Raw genomic sequence first — 20,010 nt, forward strand, 5'->3', positions numbered from 1 at the left:
TTCCCACCCCATCCCCCTTCCCTCTGAAATACATCAGTTTGTTGCATGCTTCAATGTCTCTGGATCTTTTTTGTTTGTCAGTTTATTTTATTCATTAGAAATCACACCTAAGTGAGCTCATGCGATACTTCTTTTCCTGACTTATTTCACTTAGCAGCTTAGCATAATACTCTCCAGGTCCCTCCATGCTGTCTTAAAGGGTGAGATCCTTATTTTTTTGCAGCTGCATAGTATCCCACTGTGCAAATGTATCCCCCTTTTTTTTAATCCACTCACCTACTGCTGGGCACATGGCTGTTTCCAGATCTTAGCTATTGTAAACAATGCTGCTATGAAGATAGGAGTGCATATATTCTTTCTGATTGGTGTTTTTGGCTTCTTAGGATATACTCTTAGGATATATATTCTATCACTGGGTCAAATAGCATTTTTATTTTTTAAGGAAACTCCACATGCCACTTTCATTATCTAAGCCTATGTTCCCCTTCCTCTATTTTTTTCTTACAATAGTCCCTTTAGCATATCTTGCAATAGTTGTTTAGTGGTAATAAACTTATTTAGTCTTTTTTTGTCTGGGAAGTTCCTTATTTCACTTTCAATTTTGAATGATAGCCTTCATAGATAGAGTAGTCTTGGTTTCAGATATTTGCTTTTCATTACTTTGAATACTTCATGCCATTCCCATATTGCCTGCAGTGTTTCTGCTGAGAAATCTGCTGACAGACTTATGGAAGCACTCTTGGAGTAACTGCCTCTATCTCTCTTGTTGCTCCTATGGTTCTCTCTTTGTCTTTAATGTTTGCCATTTAATTATGATGTGTCTCTTTGTGTTCAACTTGATTAGGACTCGCTGTGCTTCCTGAACTTGTGTGACTTTTTTCCTTCATCAGGTTAGGGAAATTTTCTTTCACTATTTCCTCAGACAGCATCTCTATCTCTTACTCAACTTGTTTTCCCTGGGGTACCCCTATGATGTGGATGTTGTTCTGTTTCTTGTTGTCCCATAGTTGCCTTAAATTCTTCTCATGCTTTTTAAGAGTGTTTTTTTTCTTTTTGCTGCTCTAATTTAGTGTTTTTATTTTCTACCATGTCTTCCAAATTTCTGATTCAATCCTCTGCTTCATCAAGCCTGCTTTTAATTCCTTCTAGTGTACTTGTGTTGGCAGAAATATTAGTATTCATCTTTCACTAGTTCTTATTCATGGTTTCTATGTCTTTTTTCAAGACGTAGTTCCTACTGTATTCGTTGTAGTTACCACTAAGTTCCTTGAGCATCCTTATAACCATTACTCTGAACTCTATGTCTGATAAATTGCTTACCTCCATCCCACTTAGGTCTTTTTTTGAGGATTCCTCCTTTTCTTTCATTTGGAGGTTTTTTTTTCTTTGTCTCCAAATTTTAGTTGTCTCTTTGTGTTTGTCTCCATGTATAGTATACTTACTATGTCTCCTATTCTTTTTGGGGTGGCCTTTTATAGTAATGTCTTGTGGGACCCAGTGATGTGGTTTCATTAAACTCTTGTGCTGGATGCTCTGGGAGGGACCCTTTTGTGGGTTATTTGGGTTTTCCTCTTGTATTTGGGTCTGAATTGTTGTTTTCCCATTCTTGGGTGGGATCTTATCTCAGGCTGGCTAACTGTGAGTCTCAATACCTACCACATTGTGTGAGCTATTGTACAGGTCCTGACAGGACAAAACTAACCAGAAAACAAGTGAAAACATACAAAATAACCAGACAACAATAGCAAAATAACCACAAAGTAGAAGAGGACTGGGAAAGGGAAAAGAGAACAAGAATAATAAGTGAAAAGGAAAGAAAAAATTAATAATAATAATACAATAAAAATAAAAAGAATACTAGAAGAGAAAAGGGAAAGAAAAATTCTTAAAAAAAAGGAGAGAAACAAATAAGAATAAAGGAAAACCACTAAAAAAGAATAGAAGAGCCCTAACTGGTTTGACTCAGTGGATAGAGTGTTGGCCTGCGTACTGAAGGGTCTCAGGTTCAGTTCTGGTCAAGGGCATGTACCTTGGTTGCGGGCACATCTCCATTAGGGGGTGTGCAGGAGGCAACTGATAGATGTTTCTCTCTCATTGGTGTTACTAACTCTCTATTCCTCTCCCTTCCTCTCTGTAAAAAAATCAATAAAAAATATATAACAAGAATAGATGAAAGAGAAAAGAATTATGAAAAGGTAAAAAGAAAAGAAGAAAGATAAAGTGAAAGAGAAAACAATAAGTAGAATAAGAAAAGGAAAGAAGCAAATAAGAAATATGAAAGAAACAAGAAAGAAAAGAGAAAAAATAACAACAATAATAATACCCAAACAAAAAAAATAATAATGAAACAACAACACCAACAAAAAACCAACCAAGTGAAGTTTGTCTGGACAGATTTCAGTGCCTGCTTGGACTTCCCATTGTGTCTTGCTCTTGTGTTGTCTGAGGCTGTTTGTATGCTGGTTTCAGAACTTCCTGGAGATATGTTTTTGCTAGCCAATGTCAGAAGTTGTCCACATTTAGCTCTTAGCACCCTGTTCAAAGCTTCAAGTGACTCACAGCTTGTGGCTGCCTCCACTGGGCTTGGCCGCCTTTGTGAGGGGCCAAGCTGAGCTCCTAGGCTAATTTTTTAGCATCAGGGAGAAAATGGCTGCTAAAATATTGGAGAGGATGGCTCAGCACAGGCATCCTGGCTCTCCCTAACTCCTTCCACCCTGTCTCTCCTCTGGCAACTTCAGTATGCACTGCTCTCCCTCTACAGAAACCTATGGTGAGTGTCTGGAAAGGAAAATCCTATGTGCCAGTCCTTTAAAAAAGATTTATCTCCAAGGGCTCAGTTCCCTGGCTGATAGAAGCCTGGTGGCTGGCTGCTGTGTGGGTGGCTGATCTGGCTCTGGTGTCCGGACTTGGGAGCCCATCCTGGAGTCCAGGCCTCTCTCCTCTCTGGGGGAATCCTCCCCACCACTGGCCCTTTGTTCTTGGGAGCCTTCTGCTTCCCGCCCTTCCTACTAGTCTAGAGGTGGTTTCTGCCCTCCCTTGTTTAAAAGTCTCCTCAGCTTGTCTTCATCTGGTATTTCAGGGTGAATATTCCCCAATTTAGTTTTAATTCCAGTTAGATTTGGGGAGGAGGTGGGAGAAAGGTCCACCTACTCTGCTGCCATCCTCTAATCCTCAACAGTAACCTTTTACCTTTGGGACTTTGATGAAAGCAACCTTAATAACAATAATGTATTATTTTGAAAGCAATCTTAATAACAATAAATATTACTTTTCCTTTTAGAAGGGCTAATATTCCATCTTCTCATCTGCTTTTTACTTACTTGCAGAATTACTTTTTAAGTTAATTTTCAAAGTGTGTTATCTACCATTGGCAAACAGCCATTTTTTTCTTATATGAACTGTTAACATTTTTTACTTAAACATTATTTAACTTAGACATTATCTATTATTGATTACCTTATTGCTCCAAAATATGTTTGTTTGACTTTAAAAAAGAAACAATCCCTACTTTCTAGACATTGATTATTTCAATATCTTATTTTCTCCTAAAATCAGATGTAAGAAAATAAACCTTTTATTTCTTACTTTATTTTTTTTGTTATTTTATATAATACCCATTAGATTACTATTTTTTTCTGTCTTTAACTAATTTAAACCATAGGTAATTTATCTTCCCAAATTCTATTAGATTTTAATCTCTTTCAGGGTAATGAGAATAACTGTTTGTCTTTGTCTTCTAGTGCCTGATACATGGTAGATATTCAATAGAAGTTTATTAATAAATGAATGAATGAGTGAATGAATAAATAAATGTGGTATTAGTTTTGATGGAGAGGTTAATATGAAGGCTATTAAGCCTTGTTGTTTAATATATACTGTCTACTGTGTGACAGGATCAATTCTAAGTACTTGGAGCAGATGCCAGTCTTGCTCTGTCTGTAGTTCCATTTCCCCTTACCATTTCAGTGAATGAGATCCTGTCTTCCAACAGCCTGCAGAAGTGTTGTCAGAGGGCTGCCCTCAGCATGAAGGATCCACTCTGCTCATGTGTAACTTGGGCAGGATGAGTGACTTTTTTAAAAGACAAAAGCAAGAGAAATGTGAACATAACCTTTGCACGAAACTTCAGTAATGAATATGAATGTTTTGCTTCACATATATTGTTTTTAAATATAAGTAAAATAAGCAAATGGTGTAATTGTTACCAAGTGAAGGCAGCTTTGCACAGCACAAATTATAGTTTGGGAACAGAGTTGTATCTTTTGATTTTTTAAAAGTTCATGCAGATAACTACTATATAGAATGAGACCTCTTTAGACATTTCATTTGTGAAGGCAGTGAGTTAAAAAAAAAAAGTCCCTTAAAAATACTGGATTAGGAAAAATAACATAAATCAGACACCTTATAAGCTAAATTATATGCCTTAAATCTATATGAGAAGATAAAATATTCTTGGATAAGATAAATATTTTTCTGGAGTCACATTGAGAGGAAAATTATATGCAAGGAAAATGTGATTATATAAAATATGGGGAATTTGATGGCCTTGAGTAAAAACTCAAAATCTAGTAATATTCTAAAGAAAGCTGCAATTCTTTTTTTAAAAAAATATATTTTTATTGATTTCAGAGAGAAAGGAAGAATTAGAGAGAGGTATAAACATCAATGATGAAAGAGAATCATTGATTGGCTGCCTCCTGCACACCCCCCCATTGGAGGATCAAGCCCACAACCAGGGAATGTGTCCTTGACTGTAATCGAACCTGGGACCCTTCAGTCCACAGGCCAATGCTCTCTCCACTGAGCTAGGGCAAGAAAACTGCAGTTCTTAAAATTGAAAATTGGTGTGGGTCAGTTTGTTAAAAAAAATGTTAAATGTGAGGCTTAACAATAAATGTGGAATCTTACGTCCATTTTTATAACAGTCATATAATGTTTGTGTATATTCTGGACAGAAATGTTACTTATGGGGCAATAATGGAATATATGAGAGCTTTTACTGTGGCCACTGCACTGTGCTAGAGTAGTTTTGTTAGAGTGCTGTTTCTCAATTTGGTAGCATACTTTAGATAAAGAAAGGAACTTCCCTTACTTGAAACTGCTGTGTCATTTCTTCTTCCTTAACTGAAATCCCAACCAAGTTTCAGGAAATGCCCTAATGAGCCACTTCTCTTTTCTCTTTCCTCCACTAACAGGATTTCAACCACTTCAAATTATTCATGATCAGTTCTTTTACTATGGTTGTCTCTTTGGCATGGTGCTTATGTTATGGGAAGAGGGGTTATACTTTGGTGCTGTTTGTAGAAGTGATAACAGTGATAGAATCCAATCATTGCTGGTAGGTAACTAAACTAGCAAGTTAATCTTCTGTACTTTAAACAAACGCTGAAAAGGAGTCTAATCAATATTTATTTTACTTTGATATGTGTGGCTTGTTTATAATTGTGGTTTCATTTTGCATGATCAGTAGGCATCAGCATATTAGTCAACTGTAGTTTGCTGTAATTTGGGTAAAATATATCTGAAACTCAATGTCTTATGTTAACAAGATGGAGAAATCACTGTTTTAGTTCATGATAACCAAAGCAATTTCTTCTTCTAGTTTGATAATCTCAATTATTTATTAAGTTGGAACATAATTTAACATTTTATGGCATCTTATATATTATTTTATGAGTAAATGTTAATTTCTGTTTATATTTTATCAATATATTTTTCATTGGCTTTTAAATGTAGGAAAATTTTACTGCTCATAGCAGAAATAACACCAGATAGCACTTTAGCATATGGTATTTTCCTGGGGTTAAATGTTCTTTTGGGTTTATAATGAAGATTTGGATCCAGAAAGTTTGTATAGGAGATGTGAAGAATTCCAGAGCAATAATTGTTTACAGTAATAGTTTCAATTATAATAATGAAACTTGGAGTGGAGACTTGAAAGTTATATATATGAATATATACACATACCTATCTGCACATGTATTTTATATATATTTGTTTATATGAATAATAATTTCATACTTTTAATATTGTCTTAAAATGTTTTATTGGAAATAGACATTTTGAGAAAAATAAACCTGAGGTCATCTTTAATTCATTTCAGGTAACATATTAGTAAGTTGCTTACTAGAAACTTTATTTAAACCTAAAGAGACTGAAAGAAACTTCACAATCCTTCCCTGCTCAGACTGTATCAACAAAGCAAAGTGAAACAGAATATGGAGTTCATTATCAAGATTATTCAGGCAGTCCTGCTTCACTTCTATTTTAGATGAATCTGAACATAGTTTTATACTTTTGAATAGCTTTTGAATTAGTACTAAATCTTTGATTATTTTGGTGAAAGCTATCTTAAAGAAGCCAAACTTTGTGATATCCATCCTCAGAATTAAAAAATATTTTTTTTAGCTATAAAGCAAATGGGATATATATAATTTTCATGTTTTCTATTTCTTTGGTTTTAATTATTATTATAATCATTTTTAATTTTCAGTTCCATTCCAAAGAAGTATGTATGAGTAAATTTTGTTGAACTGAAACTTGGATCTGATGTCAAAAATGAAATAAGCTGAAAAACGTTTCTTAAAGGCCAGCTTAATTTTAATGACTGTGGCACAGTGTTTGTTATAAGTTCTAGAAAGACAAATTATGAGGCCTTTAAATATGATGCACATTTCCTGTATAAGTAAACTTTTTTGAAATTATGGTAATTAACACAGTGGACATAGAAAATAAATTTGAAAACAGTGGTTTAAGTAGCTATACAAAAGAAATAAGGGAAGGAAAAACTGAAAAAAAATTCTTATCCAGTAATTCCAAACAAACTAATGAAATATGTTTCAAAGGGAATGATAGCTATTGATAAAATAATGAATATATGATACATGTGGAAATGCAATCATTCAATTCTTTATAAGTCAACTTACAAATAAAATTATATGAAATCAGCTAGACATGCCAGATTCTTTATGGAGATAAATTTAATTAATTTTATAGTAAAAAGAAAAGATAGATTAAGCAATGGAGTGAAAACAGATCCAGAAAGTTAATGTTCACAAATAGCAGATCACAATTTTTTTTTTTACTATTTGGCAAAACAAAACAAATGTATAATGCAAAATATAGTTCCCATGCAGGTTTTACTGATTATGTTTATTAAGGTCAGAAAGAAGAATCTGTGAGGCATAGAGCGGATGTATAAGCAAAGCTGAAAGAATCACACATGTCCTCAAAAACATAACCTATGAGGGAAGAGCTTAACAGTAGTCTTATAGAAAAAAATGAATAACAAGAAACTAATATACAGTATTTCTTATTTTATAGAGTTGTGAATTACCAGCCAGTTACAGAATCTGTGGGTTGGGGTGGAGGTGTTTGGCAATATATCAACATCTGGCAAATATTACTTTGCCTATGAGACCTAGAGAATGACAGATAATTTTGTGATTCTGTTAAATTTTATTTTTGGAGCATAGAAAGCCTAGATAACTGTATCAACAAAACTAGAATAGTGTGAGAATGTATTACAGGTAGTTTACATTAAACGTTAGAAAACCTGGAGGAATCATTATTGAACAGCGACATAGTAAGGTAGTATGTGGAATTTCCTCAGGTGACCTGTTTTAAGCATAGATTGGCCAAGGAGAGAAAGCCCTTCTTTCTGATTTTGTAATTGCCCTCAGGATACAGAGAGAGGTTGGGGCTAATGATGTTCACTTTTCTTTTTTCTCTCTTCAGTTATAAAAGAATAGGTGGAATTCAAAGTAGAATTTAAAATTCTTACACAACAATTTCAAATAAAAGAAGCAAAGAGTCTAGGAAACAGAGATTGAGTTTTAATAAGGATTCCCATGCCTCCTTCATAGTCATACCATGTGAGAATGTTTCAAATCTTCTCTTGCCTCTCCTGAAACACTCCTCCTCAGCCTGCATACTAGAACAGCGTGTGGTTCACTCTCTAGCTTCTACCACTGGCCAGAGATCCTTTCATTCCGCCCTTCGTTCCTTTGTTATTTCTTATTGTGTGAACATGTTCCCAATACAGAAGTTCATATGCACATGAACAAATTAAGTTCTGAAACATATGCAGCTTCCCTTAGGTATATTTCCATCCAGATAAAAATTTGAGCCAGAACTTTCATATGTATTTTGCTATATCCTTTTCTCCCTCTTGCCAAAACTCATTCTCTCCAACATCTTTTCCCACTCCCTCTTGCCAAAACTCATTCTCTCCAACATCTTTTCCCACTCCCCCCAAATTTAGACCAGTGCCGGCTACATTGAAAATCGGGCAGGTAATGATCTCATCAAGTGTCTTCAGGGAATTTTTCAGCAGCTAAGATGTTTACACTCTTTGCTTCTTTTGATCGTGTGCTAATTCAAATGGATTTGACCCTACTGAACAATCTGAGTTCTATAACAGTTTTGTAAGCAGCATTTTTTTTTAACATCAGACTTTAAATTCTGGTAAACTTTTAGATTTCTTAATTAATTGTAGTCTAAGAGGCATCATCCTTTAGTTATACTCTCGAATGTTTCTCTCCACTTAATCACTTTTCCTTTTCTGTAGCTTATTATTGCCCTTCACATGTGAAAGGCACTTTTCGAATGATGGATACTTTTATCATTCCATCAGTACTATACCTACTATTATATGTTCTTCGCATAATCATATCAACCTCCTCTACTTTTTCTCTGCTCTCAAATTTTAAAACATCGATAGTTTTTATTGCAAATAACCCCCCCCCCCACTTTTTATTAGCTTTTTGAATGCTTATTGTGGACATGTAAGTGTAGAAACAAGTCAGAGGCGGAGTCCGCCCAAATGAGATGACTGATAACCTCATCCTCTGGAGAATGTAGAAAATGTGTGATTTTGTCTCGAGCAATCACTTAGTTAATGCCTATATAAGTTTACTTAAATTGAAGGTATAAGTAGAGGCATGTACCAGGTGCCACACTAGGTTTTGAGGATAAGCTATGTCAGATATATTACCTGCCCAGGAGCAATTGCATTTCACCAATTAATCAAACTGGAAAGTGCTACAAAAAGTGTATACGAATTTGCTATTAGTCTGGGGTTTTGCAACCATCAAAAATATGAAGGTTGAAGTAGATATTGAAAAATAATTAGCTATTTTCTAGGCAAGAAAAGGGCAAGAGAAAGACATCAAAGCAAAAACTAGCATGGAGTTGTAAAAAGCATGGCACATCCAGTGGTCTTTGATTGGAGCTTGGGATCTTCACGAGGGGAGTAGCTTGATCTGACTGTGTTTCAGTGGGATATCTCTGTCCATTTGGAACACATACTAGAGTCCTTAGTTTTAGATTTTATTTATAGAGTGTATCTTCTGTAAGAGAGCAAGGACAAACATGTGTCTCTGGATAGTACTCTGCAAAGTGGTTGTCCCCCTGGCAAGAAAAGAAGACTAAAAATATGATAGAACCTATTTCATAAGAAAATCAAAGGTGATGGACTATGTCATTTTTCACTCTAGAAAGAAGTACTTAAATGGAACATGGAAGACTCCCAAAGCAGTGGAACAAGCAAATATTTGCAAGTGATTTAGTCATTTCTTTGTGGTTGTTTGGCTTAGTCCTGATAGAACACACTGTGAAATAGGAAGTCAGTTCAGCATTTTTAGCTTGCTAATTTGCCATGTGACTTTGAGTAAGTCTCTGTCTCTCTCTCTCTCATGTTTGTGTGTGTGTTTGTGTGTATGTGTGTGTGTGTGTGTTTGCTGAATATTTTCAGTTAAATTAATATCTAGCATCCTGTGTGGAGAGCGAAGGACTGGGATTTGGACTGAGTGTGAAGAAAGAATCTAGTCGTGTTAAAGTTAGGTCTGCTGTGCCTGAAGAGCAGTGCTGCATTTATTCCTGGGATGCTAAACTTATGCTGAATATGGGAGCTCTAAGATTGGAAATACAGCTCAGTGCCTAAAGGTAGGACCTCTCTCCTTCTTCTTATGGGACCCAGGATCTCACATTTCAGATAGATTTTCAGAGCATGAAGGATAACCATAAACTACTATTTAATGGCCTTTTTTCCCATAATACCCTCTTCTGAAAACAACCTCGAAGTATGTTACCTTAGCACAGAGCTCTCAGAGCAAAATTAAGTATAAAATGAATTTGGGAAGTAACCTTTAATTTGTTTTGTTTTTTTCTTTTACTTTATAGGTCCCCTCTGCTCTTCCATATTTTCTAAAAATGTATTGCCAATTAATTTGTTTCAACATGAAACTCTGGTTTACTAAGTAGTATCTAAATTCACTTATATTCAGTCCTTTTGGACACACTCAGTGAAATGCATGACAAAACTCGCTGTAGTTTTCTAAATACAAAACAGCAACAACAAAATAGCAAGCAAAGATATTTCAAAACACACTAGTAGGAAATAATTTACAAAATAAATGTATACACTAAACTAATAAGTCCTCTCCTGGGGATAGATAGGAGGCAGTGAACGCTAACTTGCTTGGGTAGCAGTCATCTTAGAAGAGTTTTAATCAGTATCAGTATCAGCGATATTACCTGAAATCTTTTCTCTGTTCTCCACCAGTTGATAATAGCTAACATTGATTGGGCTCTAGTCAGGTACTAAAAGGCTTTACATGTATCACCTCTTTTGAGTCTGACAATACCCTTGAGGCAAAAGCTGTTATCTCTGTTGTTCAGAAAGGCGAGGTTCTGAAGGATACTTAACTTTCCCAAGGTGACCAGTGAGGAAGTGATGGAGCAGAGACTTGGATCTAGGTCTGTGTGGTGCTTAAACATAGGTAAATTATGCAATCATTTTTCCTCCCACTTTTAAATTTAAACTTCATCTTTGTTGTTCTTTTTCATTCATTTTGAACCAGAGCCGATCTTTATGCCACTGAAGGAAAACAGTTCAAGAGAGAAGGGTTAGGGAAAATCAGAAAGTGCTGCGATGCTAAAAATGGTTCCTAGGCTTATGTATGGATAATGAGGTCTTTGACTGTGTTACATTTGCAAAAATAGCAGTTGCAGAGGTAACAAGGGACCAGAATAGATGGCTCCAATTCATAAAAGAAAGGGGCAGAGTGAAGACACTCATTAATGTTGAAGCAGTAGAAGGATAACTAGTGACAAATATCAAGTAGATTTGCTTCAGTTTGGTCAGAGAAAGGTCATTGATTATTTTTGGTTAAACTGGTTCACAGAGGCCAGGTCTCCACTAAAAAAGGGAATTAATTGCTTCCATTTCCCACTAATTGCCTCAACATTTCCCTTTGCTTTGTCATTGGAGATTTGGTCAGACAGGCAAAAAGTCAAAAGTCAGAGTTTGATGGAATCTACATAAAAAGGGAATCTGAGGAGACCAAATTATGGCATTTGGTGTAATAATGATAATGATAGTTAGCATTTTTTCCTGGGAGTGCTGTAGATTTTTAGAGACCTTTTCAATCTTTAATCAGACCGTAGGGCACATTTAAGAGAGTTCACTGTTTTTATTTCCATCTAGAGGCTAAGGCATCACAGAGAGATGAACTAACCTAGGGCAAGTCTCCTGAGATGTTAATCCTATAAATTGGAGTATACTCTCCTATGTTGAGTGTTAGCTGGAAGCTCGGGCTCTTCCTCGTTATCATTCATTCAAGTTCCTTCAGAGTTTTTAGGGTTTTTGTACATTATTATCAGATTACAACCTCTACCAATGACAGAAAAATCAGCCAAGAAATAGTGTGGAAGGTTTTGATGTTACCACAGTTGCATAGTTTGAAGGCTATTAATTGATGCTACAGCCATCTTCATTTGCCCGGCTCGTGTGGTTCAGTGATTGAGTGGCAATCTAGGAACCGAGAGAGGTCATGGTTTGATTCAGGGTCAGGGCACATGCCAGGGTTGTGGGTTTGATCCACTGTGGGGTACATGCAGGAAGCAGCAGATACCTATTTTTCTCTTGAGTTGATGTTTCTATCTCTCTACCCATCTCCTTTCCTCTCCTCCTCTCAAAGCAATAAAAACAGTTAACAAATTAACAAGACATTCTCCTTTGTATTTGCTGAATTAACCAGTCTTTGAAATCCTGTCCAGCTCCACCAACACCCTTTGAGATATGTGAGTTTTATATTTCAGACATTTTGCTTTATTCTTTTGGAACATGAAGTGGCAATATAGATAGTGGAAAGAGCATGGGCTCTGAATATGATAGATCAGTGTTCAATCATTTTGGCTTCTCTGATTTATTTGTAACACCTTCAGAGGTCCGATAGACAAATTCTGTTCAGGAAGTCACAAGACTGCAATATCAACTACTCTTCTTTCCTTGAAGAACCAGAAATATGTTATTAATTTATTACAATATAGGCTCTTAGAAACATGGTAAATTAGAATGAACATGGGTTTTAAAGCAAGACGATTAGGTTTCAAAACAAGCTCTGTCATAACCAGTTGTTTAATCCCAGATTGCTCATGTAATGTGATTGAAACTCAGTTTCTTCATGTAAACCTGATATACCTTGTTGGGTTACTAGCATATGGTTATTAAATGTGACAGTGAAGGTAAAACACCTAGCTCAATGTCTGCATAGATGGGGACCTAGAAACACATGCTTCTTTGTGTTATTATAAATAATAAAGATATTAAATGATGACACTATTAATTGCAGCAAGATCAAACAAACAGAAGTTGCTGCTATAAAAGAAGTTTAGTTCTTTTTTTTTTTAATTAAATCTTTATTGTTCAGATTATTACATTTGTTCCTCTTTTTTTTCCCCCCATAACTCCCCTCCTCCCAGTTCCCGCCCCACCCTCCGCCCTCACTCCCCACCCACTGTCCTCATCCATAGGTGCACTGTTTTTGTCCAGTCTCTTCCCGCATCTCCCACACCCCTTTCCCCCCCAGGAATAGTGAGTCCATTCCCTTTCTATGTCCCTGATTCTATTATAATCAACAGTTCATTCTGTTCATCAGATTATTTATTCACTTGATTCTTAGATTCACTTGTTGATAGATGCATATTTGTTGTTCATAATTTGTATCTTTACCTTTTTCTTCCTCTTCCTCTTCCTCTTCTTAAAGGATACCTTTCAGCATTTCATATAATCCTGGTTTGGTGGTGATGAACTCCTTTAGCTTTTCCTTATCTGTGAAGCTCTTTATCTGACCTTCAATTCTGAATGATAGCTTTGCTGGATAAAGTAATCTTGGTTGTAGGTTCTTGGTATTCATCACTTTGAATATTTCTTGCCATTCCCTTCTGGCCTGCAAAGTTTCTGTTGAGAAATCAGCTGACAGTCATATGGGTATTCCCTTGTAGGTAACTGAGTTTCTTTCTCTTGCTGCTTTTAAGATTCTCTCTTTGTCTTTTGCTCTTGGCATTTTAATTATGATATGTCTTGGTGTGGTCCTCTTTGGATTCCTTTTGTTTGGGGTTCTCTGTGCTTCTTGGACCTGTAAGTCCATTTCTTTCACCAGGTGGGGGAAGTTTTTTGTCATTATTTCTTCAAATAGGTTTTCAATATCTTGCTCTCTCTCATCTTCTGGCACCCCTATAATTCTGATGTTGGTACGCTTGAAGCTGTCCCAGAGGCTCCTTACACTATCCTCGAATTTTTGGATTCTTTTTTCATTTTGCTTTTCCGGTTGGGTGTTTTTTGCTTCCTCGCATTTCAAATCATTGACTTGATTCTTGCGCTCCTCTGGTCTGCTGTCGGGAGTCTGTATAATATTCGTTATTTCAGTCCGTGTATGCTTAATTTCTAGTTGGTTCCCCAATATAAGATCGAGGGTCTCATTAGTTTTCTTGTAGATCTCATTAAGTTTATCGGCGGCTTCTAAACAGTTCTTGAGAGACCTTAAAAGTGTGGTTCTGAACTCTATATCTTCCATTGACAATTTTGTCCTGTTTCAGTGAGAGAACTTCTGCCCTCTAGGGAGGTGCTAATCTAGCCTTTGCCTGAGGCTATCCGGCAAATGCCTGTGTGCAGGGCTTGGGCGGGGCGGGTCGCACAGGATCAACAGGGTGGGCCGGAGAGAGCAGTTATGGCGGCTCTCAATCCCGTCCCCAGGGGCTCTGCCTCTCTGAGTCCCAGCGCCCACTGCAAACCTCGGAGAGAAAGCTGCACTCGCTCTGACCGAAGCCAGACAGTCCCGCTTCTCCCGTTTGAGTCTGGGTCCCTAAAGACTCGCCCGGATCTGGAGCTCAGAGTCTGCGACTCCCTCCCGATTGAAAACGCCAACCGCGCCCTCCACCGCCAGCCCGCTCGCGCACTCCGCACCTCAGAATTTGACTTCAGCACTGCGCCTCCTCTGAGTGTCTGTATGCGTTTCTCTTTCCTCCTAGTTGTAGGACTTCCACTCAGCCAGCGTTCCTGTGGTTCTGGGTGATGTCCCTTCCGTTTTTTGGTTTCACTTTTGAAGTAGTTGTTCAAAGCAGCAAACTCCGGCGTTAACCTATGCCGCCATCTTGGTTCTGAGAAGTTTAGTTCTTTATAAAAATACTTCATTTGAACAAGATGCTCTCACAGTTATGGTGAACTTGAGCTGGACTCTCTTCCTGTGGTCAGATGCCTCCTACAGCAAGTCCTCCTTACCCTACCTTATTAAAAGTGCTGTGCTCACATGAAGTCATTTAGTCATCAGGCAGCCGTAGGAATTGAGTGGTATTATTGCACTCACTGTACATTTTGAGAGGGAAATATTCGACCCACAGGTACATAGATTGTCAGTGAGGAGCTCAAGTTTGAAGCCATGTGGGTTGATTCCCAAACTTGCAATTTCAATTGGTGCTCTAACAATGCTTTTGAGACATCAAATTGCAATTCAAGCTTGTCATTTGTGCAAGCTGAGAAATTAAATCGCCCTCACCCTCATTTTTAAATCAGGTAAGGGGATTCTTAAAGCTTATCTTTCTTCTGACAAAAAAGGCTATTCATAGTAAGAACAGAAAAGCATTATCAACAGTGACATCTATGTCACCAAACTCTACATTAGGTTCTTTCTAAGAGCTTTAATATAATCTTAAAAAATATGACTAGCCGATTCGCTTATCAGGACACATGTCTCAGCCTTCTAACCGAGAAATGCTAGGAACTGGGCATATGGGTCCTTCCTGCTCCCATGGTGCTTTGCTCTAACCTGTCCCTCCCCCTCGCCTCCCTCTGTATCTCTCAGGCAGGTCCAGTGAACTTTTTGGCCCAGTGTTGAAGCTGAGGACCAATTCTGAAGAGAGCCCTAATTATCAAACGATTTGCTCACAACTTTTTAGACTTGTTTCTTTTAAACAATGCCACTTAATAAAACTCCTTTCAAATACATAAACAGGGCATACCCACTAAAACAGGAAGAGCGAAGATTGGTTTGACTGTTTTGATTAACTCGACTGCTCAAGTCAGTCAAAAAGTAATCACCAGTTAAGCAAACCATTTTGACAGATTCTTGGCCCACTGTGACTGCTTGTTTGACTGGCTTGCCTGTCAGGTGAAAGTGGTCAGATTGACTGGAGACAATCTATCTGGAAAATTATCTTTGGGGAACGTGGGTGTCTGTACACCAGAATTTACTTTAAATAACTTTATTTGAAATCTGTACCTATTTTCCTGGGACCAGTGAGAGAAGTTTGAAAGTGACACATTGCAGCATTTGTCTTTCTAGAGTGAAATGTCTTTCCACTTGCTAGGGCTGGCAATATATTTATAGGCTAAAAAATAATCACACATTTCCCTATGCACAGATAGAGTTCAATTACATTGAAACTCTACCCTAACTTGGGCAAGCACTAACAAGGCATCATATCCTCTTCCTCTTCTGAAGGGTTGACGCTAGACATATGACAGCAAATGACTTCTCAGAAATCAGGCTACCAATCCAGTCATGAATGACTTGTGGTAAGAAAAAGTTGACCTTGCCACTAATCATAGTTCTTCTTAGAAGAAGAGTTTGAGAGAAGGAAACCACCACAACAAAAACAGCAAACAAAACCTTTGAGGAGGTAAGAGAATCTAGTTGCCATTATTATTTGAGCTGCTTTTAAAAATCAAGCCCATGTATGTATCCATGCTTATGTTCCCCTAGGAAATTTACTTTGAAACAAGCTTCCAAGTTTGGGCAAGACAAACACACCACTATAAATATGGGGAGAATGATGTATTCACACATTTATGGGGAGAATATAATAGGCTTGTTATCTGCTGTAAGCACAGTGTTAGAAGGTCTGGCCTAAGTGGTTGGGTATCCTAGTCCATTTACATTGATCATTTGAAATATCCTGTTATTGTTTGAAAGACTTTCATGTGCTGCTTTCCAACACTCCTAAAATTCTAACTTTTTCCATGAAAATGTCTTGTACATGTGCAAGACTTAGATGCTACTCTGTGTACTTTTATTAAATGAGTTCAATGGTATGATTAGATGGAAGTTAGGGCCAGAGTATAGGTAATGAATAACATCATGGCACTGTTCTCAAAATAGCTTGCTTAAAAGTCATAGTTTCTTTTGTGTTAGAATCACTTGATGTATCATTCTATTTTTTTAAATTTTTGATTAATAGTAATTACTTTAGCCTTGCTTTCAAAGTTTTTGCTTTTTAGTAATTTTATGATTGTTTTAAGCAATAAGCCCTTTGACCTGAGTAAAAGAAGCAAATTACATGCCATAGTTTGAAGAATACTAGAGAGAGTCTATCAGGGTATATACATTTAAAATTTTATATGTTCACTACATTTTAGAATCATTACTAGTAATGTTTCAATGATCATCTTGATGCTTCAAATGTTTTACACCTCAAGGTTCATTTCCTTTGGCTATGAAAATGTACAAATTTACCTCTCTGGCAACAACTCATGCTGCTGCCTGTTGCATTGTTCCCTGTTCAGCATTCGGAATTATCATTTAAAGACATTTTTTTTTTTAAATTTGAAATGGAAACAGCTTCATTTTAATAATTATTCTGATGAAAAACAAAATCTCAGTTGTGAGACCGGTGAAGATTTGAAGCCTTGCTTTGCTTTAGAGCTCCTTAACCTCTGCGTTATCTTCACTTTCTGATGTGTAGAGCCTAGAGAACAATGCTGCTCACGTCACTGTTGTGAGGGTTACATGAGGCCAGACTGGTAGTGCTCCAAGCTCTGTGCCTGACACTAAGCAAAATTTCTATACTCACCAGCAATGTATGCCATTTTTATCACTCTGATTATTAACATAGTTTTTACTTTAAAAAATATATTTTATTGATTTCAGAGAGGAAAGGAGAGGGGGAGAGAGATAAAAACATCAATGATGAGAGAGAATCATTGATTGGCTTCCTTCTGTACGCCCCCTGCTGGGGATCAGGCCTACAATCCCAGTATGTGCCCCTGACCAGAATCAGACCCAGGACCCTTAAGTCCAAAGGCTGACACTCTATCCACTGAGCCAAACCAGCTAGGGCAACATAGTTTTCACGTTAAAGAGAACACCAAAATAGAGATAAGCAGACATGGATGAGTTGGTTTTTAACTTTGTGCTACTTTAATAACTTTAATTATCTCTTCAGTAAAAAGTGTTAAATAGGGGATCACAATCATAAGGGATCAAATATGAGATATATGAGATCATAAAAGGGATCCACGCATAAGAAAGTGCTGTGTAAATTGTAAAATGTTGTATAAAAACACATTTTACTGTAAGTCTTATTCACTTTATTGATTATTGCCTTTGGGTTCGATGCCAGTTGTTTGCCTTCCCTATAATTTTGTGGCTGCATATCTAAAAATTCAGTTTCAATGACAGAGAAGACACACCAACTGTGACACTGATGGTGAAAATAATGAAAATGGTGGAAGTGTTTAAAAATCATGCCCTGGCTGGTTTGACTCAGTGGATAGAGCATCAGCCTGCGGACTTGGGAGTCCCGGGTTCGATTCTGGTCAAGGGCATGTACCTTGGTTGCAGGCACATCCCCAGTAGGGAGTGTGCAGGAGGCAGCTGATCAATGCTTCTCTCTCATTGATGTTTCTAACTCTCTATCCCTCTCCCTTCCTCTCTGTAAAAAAAATCAATAAAATATATTTTAAAAAAATAAAATGATTTATGCCAGGCATCACTGTCTTTAAGTCTCCTGAAAACATCATATTTCAAGTTAAGAAAATGGCCAACATTTTGTCATTGTAAAATATTCTACGAACAGTAAGGAAGAGGATTACAACCATGTTTGAAGCTGCAATTTTGGAGCTAATTTGCCATGAAGAAGGGGAAGCCTAGTTGATAGACAAGTACATGTTACCAATAAACCTTTCATGGCAGAATTTTTGCCACCACCAAGAAAGTGATCAGTATTAACAAGCATGGATATTTATGACAATTTCAAATGGTTTCCTAAGGATTAAGGCATGTGAGCAATTGAAAGGAAGAATAAAAATGTTATAAAAGTCAATGGGGCCCTAGTTTGTTTGGCTCAGTGGATAGAGCATCAGCCTATGGACTGAAGGGTCCCAGGTTCAATTCTGGCCAAGGGCACATGCCTGGGTTGCAGGCTCCGTCCCCAGTGGGGGCGTGCAGGAGGCAGCCAATCAATGATTCTCTCTCATCATTGATGTTTCTATCTCTCTCTCCCTTCCTCTTTGAAATCAATAAAAATAGATTTTAAAAAGAAAGTCAGTGGGGATAGGCTGTGAAGCACCTTGTTTCCCACGTACAGGAGCCTTCAGAGGATCCAGTGTTCTGGGCTGGGACCACAGCTCTCAGCCTTCCCGTTCCCTTGCTCTCTCACTATTTATACTTTCTCTTTGATTTAACTGAGTCTGTTAATCCACTGACTATTCAATTTTCTCACCTTTTGGTCTTTGTTCCCTTTCACATCCAGCCTTTGCCCCACTCATCCCAGTAAGTTCGCACAAGTAGATAGAGTCCCTTCTTGCCCCATTTTTGTCTGTCATACCTGATAATCCTTGTTCAGCGCAGCCTCTTAGCTCAGCCTCCAGGCAGCTGTCAAAGAAAACAGTCCAGGACAATATGCAGATTGAGGACTTTACAAATTAGTGATCTTCAGTTTTAGTGGGACCTTCCTCTTCTCTTCTATTCCATTTAGTAGGTTTTGTACACTTTATGTCTCTCATCCAAATTTATATCTCATCACTTCTGTCCACACCCTCAGCAGATGAATTTGCCTATAAGTTTACTGAGAAAATCTAATTTAGAAAGAAAATATTTTCAATTCCCTCCTCAGAAATCTAAAAATATCTTTATTAAAACACATTCTTTTCCCGTTTCATAGAAAGAAGATGCTTTTGTCAAAACTAGGTCCTCTGCTTTAGATCCCACTCAACACCTATTTTTCATTCACCTACTTAATCAGTCATTCTTTCTTGCTTATATCTACTACCTCTCTCTCCTCAATTAAATGTTACCCTGTACATGTAAACATGAAGTCTCTAGAGACCAGTATAAACTTTTGAACAATAATAGATACAGAGGCAGAGCTGCCTCAAACAGATTGTCAAACTGCAGCAGGAAGGCCGGGGAGGGTTGGGGGGCAGGAGGTAGGGGGGTAAGAGATCAACTAAAGGACTTGTATGCATGCATATAAGCATAACCAATGGACATAAGACACTGGGGGATAGGGGAGGCTAGGGGACTGTCTAGGGCGGAGGGATAAAATGGACACATATGTAATACCCTTTGTAATACTTTAAGCAATAAAAAAACAAACATGAAGTCTCTACACAAACACACACACACACACACACACACACACACACCAAAACAAAACAACACTCTCTAACCCCAGAGCTATCTATGATATGTAAAGTCCCCCAAGACTTCTCATTTTATGGTCAAGCACTCCAAAATTTTTAAAGCTGATTAAGAGTATAAACTCTGGAAGTACACTTCCTAGGTTCAAATCTTGGCACTACTAGCTATGTGTCCTTTGACATATTACTTACCTTCTCTTTGCTTCAGTATTTTCAACATTAAAATTAGAATGAGAATCGTTCTTACTCCATAGGATTGTTGAGAAAAATTAAAAAAGTAATACATGTAAAATGCTTAGAATAGTTCTTGG

At 37.3% G+C, this 20,010-nt stretch overlaps 1 protein-coding gene across 4 annotated transcripts in view; it reads left to right on the top strand.

The window, feature by feature from the left end:
• Positions 1–5,236: 5,236 nt before the first annotated feature.
• TFEC (transcription factor EC) overlaps positions 5,237–20,010 on the top strand; it is an 84,796-nt gene continuing 70,022 nt past the window's right edge. For 2 of the 4 annotated variants that reach the window (XM_036328917.1, XM_036328920.1), the window contains exon 1: positions 5,237–5,338. In XM_036328917.1, the coding sequence (XP_036184810.1) occupies positions 5,255–5,338 (84 nt within the window). In that variant the 5' untranslated portion in view covers positions 5,237–5,254. Of the gene's footprint in view, positions 5,339–9,754; positions 9,946–15,782; positions 15,961–20,010 lie in introns of all 4 variants that reach the window. The other 2 variants (XM_036328919.1, XM_036328918.1) reach the window with 2 other exon arrangements.

The sequence above is a fragment of the Myotis myotis genome, unplaced genomic scaffold (genome assembly GCF_014108235.1).
Source record: "Myotis myotis isolate mMyoMyo1 unplaced genomic scaffold, mMyoMyo1.p scaffold_m19_p_11, whole genome shotgun sequence".
NCBI classification, from domain to species: Eukaryota; Metazoa; Chordata; class Mammalia; order Chiroptera; family Vespertilionidae; genus Myotis; species Myotis myotis.